This window comes from Momordica charantia (assembly GCF_013281855.1).
Source record: "Momordica charantia cultivar OHB3-1 chromosome 2 unlocalized genomic scaffold, Mcharantia_2.0 BLBB01000002.1, whole genome shotgun sequence".
In the NCBI taxonomy this organism is placed as follows: domain Eukaryota; kingdom Viridiplantae; phylum Streptophyta; class Magnoliopsida; order Cucurbitales; family Cucurbitaceae; genus Momordica; species Momordica charantia.
Window position 1 is genome coordinate 12,911,143 of NW_028275160.1, and position 11,281 is coordinate 12,922,423.

General features: G+C 40.4%; 1 protein-coding gene across 1 annotated transcript; it reads left to right on the top strand.

Annotated features, from left to right (window-relative positions):
- Nucleotides 1-2,073: 2,073 nt before the first annotated feature.
- Nucleotides 2,074-8,236, top strand: LOC148212842 (uncharacterized). The gene is made up of 2 exons (XM_088120390.1): nucleotides 2,074-2,205; nucleotides 7,958-8,236. The coding sequence occupies exons 1-2, from the start codon at nucleotides 2,074-2,076 to the stop codon at nucleotides 8,234-8,236; spliced, it is 411 nt and encodes a 136-aa protein (XP_087976516.1).
- Nucleotides 8,237-11,281: the final 3,045 nt, after the last annotated feature.

The following is an 11,281-nucleotide window of genomic DNA, read 5'->3' on the forward strand; positions in this document are numbered from 1 at the left end:
ATTCACGTGATGATTTCTGCTCACCCCGGACCAGGCTGATCTGCCATCTATCACCACAAACTAGGCCATTTAGGTGACTTGAGTGTCACCTTGGCCAATGGTGATGGGAAGATCAATGCATCCTTCCGGGGTGACAAACTCACCTGCAAATCCCACTAAGGGGGTCGGACTCTTCTTAACTGCTCCTTGGTCCATCATAATGCTAGGTAAGTAGTGAGAGACAGAATGTTGGTAGAAGTGCCCCCATCCACCAACACTCTTCTGACCTGGGCGTGGTCTACGAATGGTGAGATTACCAGGCATCATTATGGGGCAAGTGTACCCCGTCCAGGTCGGAGTTAGAGAAGGAAACCAGGCAGGTCGGCTTCTGCTCTTGGATGGTGCAGACTTCCCGACGAGCCTCCCTAGCCAAGTCCTTTCTTTTGTTCCCGGACTGGCCCCACTAGGGCCGCCGAAGATGGTGTTGTTTACCGCAGGTCGGTCATCCCTCCAAGGTGGCGTTCTTGAACGCTTCCTCTCTTCTTTTTTCGCTGCCGAGCCCGAGCCCGGCTTACCAACGTATTTTTTTGGAGTAGCCATCTTGAATTAGATCTTCAATTTGGCGCTTTAGCTCCCAGCAATTTGAGGTATCATGACCGTGATCAGGGTGGAAACGGCAGTACCTATCTTTATTGCGCTTTTATGGGTCTCCTCTAAGCTTATCAAGCCGCTTGAGGAGTTTATCCAAACCGTTCTCCTCAATATTGGTTAAAATCTCGAAGATCGGAATGGTGGTTGGGGTGTACCTTTCATAAGGCCCCCTCCGGTTAGAGTCCAAATCAGATCTCCTACAATCAGATCGTGCTGGGAAGATGATCCCTTGTCCTTGGACTTGGAGTCAAATTTCCCCTTTTCTTGGCCTCCTGACTTCTTCTGGTCGGATCTTTTGTCTACTTGGCCTAGCTTGGTTATGACCAGCTTCTGGCCATCGATAACCTTCTTGGCCTTCTGCAAGACCTCAGCAAAGGTTGATGGCCCTTCCTCACCCAGTTTGACCGTCATGGTCTCATCGGCCAGGCCAGTGAGGAAGTAGCACATGACCGAATCGTCGGAGCAATGCGCGACCTTAAGCTGCTTCTCTTGGAAGTGGGTTACATATTGTCTTACAGTCTCGCCCTCTTTCTGTCGAATGGTGGCGAGATGAGTGGATGTTTTCCTGTCATAGTGCCAAGAAGAGAATTGACTGATGAACTCTTTCCTCAGCTGACTGTAGGTTGAGATCGACCTTGCCGGCAGCCTTCGGTACTTGAGTTGAGCGCTCCCCGTGAGAGCGATCTGGAAAGCTCGGCAGTTAATGGCGTCTGAAGCCGCTTGGAAGTCCACGAGGCCTTCAAAGACCTCCACATAATCTTTTGGGTCTTTGGACCCATCGTAAGGCTTCATCGCGGGCGTTTTAAGTTTTGGAGGAATAGGGGCCTCCAATACATCCGAAGTCAATGGCGATTCGCCCATCTCGCCATCATCGAATGTGTTCTCCTTCCTTCCGTACTTAGCCTTGAGTGCCTCGACCTGTTCGTCGAACCTATGCTTCATCAGGTCGAACTCTTCCTTGGTAATCACGGCCTCCGGCGTCAAAGGCTTATACTTCGATTGAACCTTGAGGTCAGAGTTGGAGTATTCCCGGGAACAGGATGGAGAGACCCTCGGACCCTGTGAGGCCTTCCTCTTCTTGTCAACGAGGTGCTTCCTGAGATCATGCTCTCTCAAGCTGTAGTCGATCCTTTCGTTATTGGGGATAGGCTCACGATCATCAGGGTGGAGGGGTGGATCTTGATGCTCCCCATCCTCATGCATGTCGTCCCCGCCTGGGACTTTGGAGGGAGATCCTATTCGGTTGGCTCGTGTCATCTCGGTATACATCTCTTCCATGGTGCGCACTCGATTGCGCATGTCATCTAACTCCCGTTGGAGGGTAGCCAGGACTTCAGGGTTCGCGGTTGGGGCAGCCCTTCGGGAGATCTTTTTTGAGGTCCCACATCGACCTCCGTTGGCCTTTGAGGGTCTATGGTGAGCGGGGGGTAGTTCCTAATTCGCATGGCGAGTAGATCTCTATGGCAGATCTCCCTCTTGCCCTGCTCGGACTTGGTCCTCGACTATTCAGCCGTCGAGGTCACTCTGAGTGCCATTGTCAGCGTTCAAACCTCTCCGTTCTGTCATATTGGCAGAGTTCGCTGGCTGCACCATTCTCGGATCACTTTTTTGGTTATTGGGATGACTTGAAATGTCTTTCCCACAGACGGCACCAAATGTTTATGCAGGAATTTGCTCAACGGTTCTTAAGCTCGAACCCAGTCCTAGCTCCGACCTGAAAGACGATGGGAAGACCTGCACGAGAGGGCAAAATCTCTGACGCTCAAGTAAGTAAGCAGTTCGGACTCGATATTAAGTTCGAAGAGAAATTTTTATACCTAATGGTGAAATGAGGCCTTTTATTTATAGGTTTAAGTCCCGACAGGGGTCACGACAGGCAGTTACCTTGGTCGGTTTTGAGGTCAGATATGTCGGGTTCGAGTAGATCAAACTTGGATACTTTCGAGGTTGCGATACAATTAGGAGTAATGAACTTCCCTCCTCGGAAGGTTCCGAGGAAGAGCTTTGCAAAAGAACTCTCCTAAACAATCTCTTCTGACTGCCCATCTCTGTCCTCCACATGGAAATTGGATATTCTATCCCCAAACATAATAAATTTTATTTTTCAAACTTTTTACCTATTTCACATATCTTGTTTAATTCTATAACTAAATATTAGATTTGATTAGAAATTATCGATAAAACATAATCAATCAACAATAACTTTAATTTACTAATTTAAATAATTTACATGTAAGTATATACATGACTTTGTTCTAACGATATCATCGCAACGACATTATCAAATATATTATTGATATATTTAGATATGATGGTCAAAATTGAACAATTATGAGCTAATTAAGCTACAATTCAAGTCTTATTTACTAATTCAAAAAATTTGCATCAATATCCACAATTTCTGTGTTTTTTTCCGAAATATCTATTGACATCAACATGTCCGTAAAATCGGGACCTCGATATTTCCATCGACATCGACATTTCGAACCTTGCTTATAACCTTAATTTTTTTAAAGTTAGAAATTGAAAACTAAAATAGTTATCAAAACTAGAATAAGAAAAATAAATATTTCATGGCTTGATTGGTTTTTTTAATTAAAAAACAAGAACTTAAAATAAAAGGTGTTAATGCTAATTTCAGGGCAAGCTCTCCAAGTCGGTGTCACGTTAGTACACAAATGCCTTTGTCTTCGAGCTGTTAGTTACCTACAAACAAAAAGAAAAAAAGAAAAATAAAAAACTATCACAGGGTGGGCAAGATATAAAAAAAAAAAAAGAGAGAGAAAAAATATAAATATAATACCATCTTAAATATAAGCAAGTTTATATTAAATAAAATAATTACGCATTCCTATTCTACCACTATTTTTGATTGAGGTAGTTTGCTGATCCATCACAATATTCCTAAATAAAACAATTTATTTTGTCATATTATTTTCATTACAACATTTACTATTTACTTTTTCCTTTTTCTTTTCTTCTCAAGCTCCCTACTAGTGTGTGTGTATATATATATATATTTACTTTTTCCTTTTTCTTTTCTTCTCAAGCTCCCTACTAGTGTGTGTGTGTATATATATATATATATATATTTTGTAATGCATGAGTTTCTAACATGTTGAATAATATTAGAAATGGTCTTTTTGATCTTTTTTTAGTTCAGATTTGTTTTGTTTAGGCTACGTGGCTACCAAATATATATAAATCATGGATTCGTTTTTCTATTATGTTGCACTTCGTTATATCCTACAAAAACAAATCTAGCAACGCCACTCAACAAATTAACAACCAAGCATAAAATTAATCAAACTCTTACGAAATCAAAAACAGAGGAGTCGAGCGGATAGCGGCCGAAGCAGACTCGAACGACAACGGCATTGAAGACTACACGACTGTCTTGGATAGTGAGTCAAACGATAGCGTCGGACGACGATTCTAATAACAGCAACAGACGGCGATTCGAACGATGACTGGCAAAAATTACTTACTACAAGTGTACGGGTCAAGTTTTTATAATATGATAAGTAATTATCAATATCGTCCACTTGATTGGGTTTCTAGTCCACTCAAGTACTACAAATACTAATGTCAAATTTTATCTAGAGAAACAACAAGGGATTTCTTTTCAAACACAAAATGCAAAACAAAAAACAAAGCGATTAATAGACTCCAAGGAAAACTTTTATGGAAAACAGGTCCTAGGGAATTGATTTCAACAACTGAACTTACAAGAAAAAAAATTAAACATGTAAAGATTGAATAAGCAATTAGTCTATAAGTCAATAAATCATGAATCATAACTGTCTCTCCCAATCACAATTAATTCTCCCACTTATTAAGAAACCAATATTCCTATCTAGTTTCATTAACAAGCAAGACCTTAAGCCTTATTCGTTTAACAACCTCTAAAGTAATTCTAAATCTCCCGATCGTAGAACCATCCGAGTCATGCATTTAAGTTTTGTTTGATCAAAAAATGACCAAGTCTACAAGTTTCGGATCGGCTGGGACGAGCTAGACAGAGAGCTCCAGATGCCGTGTAGAGGACCTGCAAAACAGAGTAGAAACTCCGATACTAAAGTCAATAAACGTCCAAGTCAACTCGAGAGGAGAATTGGGTTGATCGCATACCTTGAAATGGAGCGGAATGGTCCTATTTATAGGCAAAGTCACCAACAACACTCTCTACAAGGCCTCAACGGCTCTTTAAGGTTGCTGTGAAGTGCGGCGTGATGTCGTGGAGTCTGTCGGAAATAGGCTGAGCCGAAGTGGTCCAAGTAATATATTTGGTTGGCTCGACCGTTAAATAAGGTCGGCTCAGCATGAGGATTCATGGCCGATGTAAACAAATTCGCGAGGGGAGACACGTGTACTACTGAAGAGCCAATCATGGCATGCCACATGTAGGTTGAGAATTCACCTCCAACATTAGCCCCCACTGTGTTGAGGCGCCTTGTCAGTTCAGCTAAGTGTTATTGTTGAAGAAGATGATCTGCAGGTCATCCGAGCAAGTCAGATGGAATATGAAGGGTCGAGCTGATGTGTGATGACGTCACACCCATCTGTCTTTTGGATGGATTGAATCTTGGTCCTTGATTCCAAAATTGACGGACGGTTGAGATGAGACTCCCATTTTATATAAATAGGGTGATTCATTTATTCATTTGTCCTCACTTGAATCTTCGAATTCTCTCAAATTCTCTAACTCCATAATTGCCTCGGCTCAAACAACTTTCTAGGTCAGTTTTCTTGTTCAGCTTTCATGATTGAGTCGTCTTCAGAATCAGGTAGAATAGTCTTCAGGGCTTGTAGGGGTCAGATCGAGAGTAGCTCGGTGCCTAAGGTAGACGTAGGGAGTATGCAGGGGAGTGAGAGGTTGGTTATGACGTGGGGAGTTACCCTATGTCATCCTTGTTTTATCTGCATAATGGTTCTGCAAAAACAGTGAGATGAACTTTCCCCTGATTAGATTCTCTGAAGCTCTCTTTCTCAATTCCCTTGGCTTCCAAGATCGTTGCTCCCACAAGCACATTCTCGTGCCCAGAGAATAGCAAGGAAGTTCATTTGGTGGTGCTAATTGGGTTTCTTAAAGAACTGTTCGTCAAAGGTAATACCCAATTCCCCTGTATTTTCCTTCTGTTTTGTGGTTTTGTTCCTCAAAATTAAAGAACAGAGATCACTGTTTTTGCTGCGGGATTTACGTCCTTTCAATTGGTATCAAAGCCAAGTTTACGTTCTGAATTTTTTAGGATCAAAATCACTATTTTTGGTGGGTAATTCTCCATTTTCGAAATGTGGGTTTTGCGAGTTGCATGTTTGCGAATTTTGGCATGTAGCTAGCGTTTTCCTTCTTGATTTGATCATGTAAGGGCCCGATGTTTTGGACATCATGTTTATGTATCGAGCTTGTAAGTTGGGTCGCTCGAAAGCTGTTCGTGGCGTCGAATTGGGTGAATTTTTGCAGAAAATAGTGAAGAAGACGAAGTAGTCCGCGCATGAAGCACCATGACACCATGCAGCAGCGCCATGGAACTGCCAAAGAACAGCAAACAGCGCCGCGGTACTGTCCCGTGTGTTTTCCGACGTGTTTCCATTGTCCCGGTTTGCGGTTCGAGTGCTGTTTCAGGCGTTTTCTTCGGTTTTTTTAATTATTTGTTTATTTTGCTTTCTTAGGATACCAAAATTCGGTCCAACTTTGCTATTTAATTATTTTATGCATTTTGAATGTATATTTTAATTGAATGTATATTGCACAATGTATGCCATATAGTTTTAATATCCCACCATATATAGGATACATGCATAATATGTATATTTGATATATAACATGTATGTATATCATGCATCATATAGTTATAAATGTTATAATGTATGAAAGTTTGTTTGATTTTCATGATTAGTTAATATAAGTGTTGTATTAATTAGATGAAAATAAAGTTGCATTGAACATGACATTACTTTAGGTAATATAATTGTTATATTAATGTATGTCGTCAATGCATGTTTATAGATTTTAATTTCTTAAATTTTGTAAGAGTTATAAAAGTTAGTAGATAGAAATTAAAATCTATAATAAAGAATTACATGCAAACATAGGGTCTAAATTAATTAATTTTGAAGGGTTTTAAAATTAATTAGACCTTAGGTTATATCTTCTAATATGATTAGAGGGTAGTCTTTTATTTTGTTTTAACTATGTTTAAAATCAAATGATAAAATACTAAATATAAAATATTCTCCATAAGGGAACCCTATCTAAGGAAGGTTCTGTCTAGGTTGAGGTATTTAAGTTGATCAAAAGGGAACACATCTACTTGGGAATCGACTTGGGTGTTGAATTAGTCAATATTTTATGCATGCAGTAATGTCATTAATTTATTGAAACATTTGATAAACTAAAACATTATTGTACAACTTCCAATATAAATATTTTTATTGAGCTGACTAAAAATTCACTTAGTTAATTTCACTTAGCCGATATTTAACTAAATAATATACCTTAGTCCTAGAATACTAAGTGGGAGCAAATGAGAATGTGTTATATACCATGTCTATTTTTGATATACAAGGTATATATGACATTTTTTCCCCACGTTTCTTCTTAATGTTCACACTGTGAGTTCCATGCTCGGCCTCGTGTCGTCTTGGAAGGTGTTTGCATGGTTCAATGTCGAGGTGAACAGAGATAGTATTCACATAGTAAGTGGGAAAAAGACGTGTGACAACACATCCTACGGTCTCCACCATTGGTTTTCACCGTGAGATTTCATACATGACTTGCGTGTCGTCCTAGTGCGACCATCCCTATGGAGGGTCCATTGTATGGAATCGAAACCAAGGTAAACTCCAGAAATGGATAAGGTTTCTTAGGTTTTGCTCCAATATTTTCCTTCCCTACGGCGGGATTATTGGAGCGGACCTCTGAGATCCGAAAATGATGGGTCACACTTACGGGGAGTTGTTAAGCTAGTTAGCAATTCCCTGACCGAGTAAATGATGACTCAAGGTTATAGGATATAACAGTTATTCTGGTGTAAGATTTAGTTGAGAACGTCTCAATTCAGTGACGGGTTGTCTGCCCTACGGTAGCTGTTGCTCTAAATCACTGAAGCATCATTGCAAAACAATTTTGTTAACGCGCTTAAAGACTTTTGCTAAAATTTGATTGGGTTTAAAGGATAATGCATGAAACTAATATAGGTTTGTTTTTATTTTTCAGCATGTCTACTTCTTTTATTGCCTTGTTAGCCACGGAAAAACTTGACGGCGAAAACTACAAACAATTGAAATCGAACCTAAACACTATACTAGTGATAGATGATCTTAGGTACATCTTGCAAGAGGATTGTTCTCAAGCTCCTGCGTCCGACGCCCCTTGGTGGAGCACAATGTCTATGACCGCTGGATCAAGGCCAATGACAATGCCAAGGTTTACATCTTGGCGAGCATATCTGATGTGCTTGCTAAGAAGCACGAAGACACGGTCACTGCTAAGGAGATCGTGGACTCGCTGCAGAGCATGTTTGGACAACTGTCCTCACAAGCTCGACATAAAGCCGTTAAGTTCATTTACAACTCCCGCATGAAGGAGGGCTCCTTAGTGTGAGAACACGCTCTCAACCTGATGGTCCACTTCAACGTGGCAAAGTTGAACGGGACCGTCATAAACGAGTAGAGTCAGGTCAGCTTCATTCTGGAATCTCTTCCGAAGAGTTTCTTACCATTTCGCAGTAATGCAGTTACGAATACGTTGGAATACATTATTACGACGCTCTTAAACGAGCTGCAGACCTACCAGTCTCTTACGAAAGGCAAGGGACAAGAAGGGGAGGCAAATGTTGCCACCTCAAAGAGGTTCGTCCTCTGGAACCAAGTCTGTGCCCTCTTCTTATGGAAGTAAGACTTTCAAATAGAAGAAGGCTACTGGTAAGGGGTCTAAACTTGACTCCGCTGCTGCCGCTGCCAAGAAAGGCAACGCTAAGGCTACAGACAAAGGAAAATATTTCCACTGCAACATAGATGAGCATTGGAAGCGCAATTGCTCGAAATACCTCGCCGAGAAGAAGAACGCCAACGAATATAAATATGATTTACTTGTTTTGGAAACATGTTTAGTGGAGAAGGATGACTCCGCCTGGATATTAGATTCAAGAGCCACTAATCACATTTGTTCTTTGTTTCAGGGACTTAGTTCCTGGAGGCAGCTTGAATCCGGAGAGATGACTCTCAAGGTCGGAACAGGAGAGGTCATCTCAGCTCTGGTGGTAGGGGAGCTCAAGTTGTTTACGAACAAGAATTTGTATATATTATTAGATAATGTGTACGTAGTTCTAAAAATCAAAAGAAACTTAATTTCAATTTTTTGTTTGTTAAAACATTTGTATTCTATTTCTTTTCAATTAAATGAAGCATTCATTTATATGAATGATGTAAATATTTGTTCTGCTAAGCTGGAAAACAACTTGTATGTGCTAAGACCAACCATAACAAAAGCATTTTTAAATATCGAGTTGTTTAAAAATGCTAAAACTCAAAATAAAAGGCAAAAAGTTTCTCCTAAAGAAAATACCTATCTTTGGCACTTAAGATTAAGTCACAATAATCTCAATAGGATTGGGAAGTTAGTTAAAAATGATCTTCTAAGCGAGTTAAAAGACAACTCTTTACCACCTTGTGAGTCTTTTCTTGAGGCAAGATGACTAAAAGACCTTTTACTGGAAAAGGTTATAGAGCCAAAGAGCCCTTAGAAGTTATACATTCAAACCTTTGTGATCTGATGAATGTTAAAGCTCGAGGAGAGTATGAATACTTTATCTCTTTTATTGATGATTATTCAAGGTATGGTTATCTATACCTAAAGCAACACAAGTCCGAAGCCCTTGAAAAGTTCAAAGAGTACAAGACCCAAGTTGAAAATCAATTAGGTAAAACCATTAAAACACTTCAATCTGATCAGGGTGGATAATATATGGACTTGAGATTCCAGGACCATAAACATAAAATCACGTTCCAACTCTCCACCCCTGGTATACGACAAAAGAACGGTGTATTAGAAAGGAGAAATCGAACCATGTGTAACATGGTTCGCTCAATGATGAGCTATGCTCAGTTGCGTAACTCGTTTTGGGGTTATGTAATGGAGACTGCGGTTTATATTTTGAACGTAGTTCCATTGAATAGTGTTTCTGAAACACCCTTTGAACTATGGAAGGGTCATAAAGCTAGTTTATGTCACTTCCGTATTTGGGGATGTCCGGCACACGTGCTCATGACTAACCCAAAGAAATTGGAACCTCGTTCAAAAGTGTTTGTATCGACAAACGCCACCTTCTGGGAAGAAAACCCTATTCGAGATCATAACCAACGAAGTAAGATAGTGATAAACGAGATTTCCAAAGAGGCTACAAATACATCAACAAGAGTTTTTAATCAAGCAGACACTTCGACAAGAGTGGTTGATGAAGCCAGCAAGTCACGTCAGTCACATCCACCTCAAGAATTGAGGGTGCCTCAACGTAGTGGGACAATTGTGTCACAACCTGACCGCTACGTGGGTTTAACAGAAACCCAAGTTGTCATACCTAATTACGGCGTTGAGGATCCATTGACCTACAAATAGGCAATGGAAGATGTGGACAATGACAAATGGGTCAAAGCCATGGACCTGGAAATGGAGTCTATGTACTTCAATTCTGTTTGGGAACTTGTAGACCAACCTGACGGGGTAAGACCCATAGGGTGCAAATGGATCTACAAGAGAAAACGAGACGTCGAAGAAAAGGTACAAACCTTCAAGGCGAGGCTTGTGGTGAAAGGCTACACACAAAGGGAATGAGTGAAATATGAAGAAACCTTCTCCCATGTAGGTACGCTCAAGTCCATAAGAATATGTTTGTCCATTGCCACATATTATGACTATGAGATTTGGTAAATGGATGTCAAGACTACCTTTCTGAATGGCAATCTTAAAAAAATTATTTATATGTCTCAACCCGAGGGGTTCATTGCTCAAGGTCAAAGCAAAAGGTTTGCAAGCTTAAACGGTCCATATACGGATTGAAACAAGCATCTCGATCCTGGAACATAAGGTTTGATACTGTGATCAAATCTTATGGTCTTTACCAAAATGTTGATGAGCCTTGTGTATACAAGAAGATCGTCAACAACCTTGTAGCCTTTTTATTGTTGTATGTGGATGATATCCTACTCATTGGGAATGATGTACGATATCTTACTGACATAAAGAAGTGGCTAGCTACTGAGTTCTAAATGAAGGATTTGGGAGAAGCTCAGTATGTTATTGTCATCCAAATTCTAAGGGATCGCAAGAACAAAATGTTAGCCCTGTCTCAAGCAACTTATATCGATAAGATGCTTGTTCGATAGTCGATACAGAATTTTAAGAAGGGCTTATTACCTTTCAGGCATGGAATTCATCTGTCTAAGGAACAATGTCCTAAGACACCTCAAGAAGTTGAGGATATGAGACGCATACCCTATGATTCAGCAGTGGGCAATCTGATGTATTTTATGTTGTGCACTAGGCCTGACATTTGCTACGCAGTGGGGATGGTCAGTAAGTATCACTCCAACGTAGAATATGATAAATGGACTGCTATTAAGGAAATTCTCAAGTATCTTAAGAGAACGA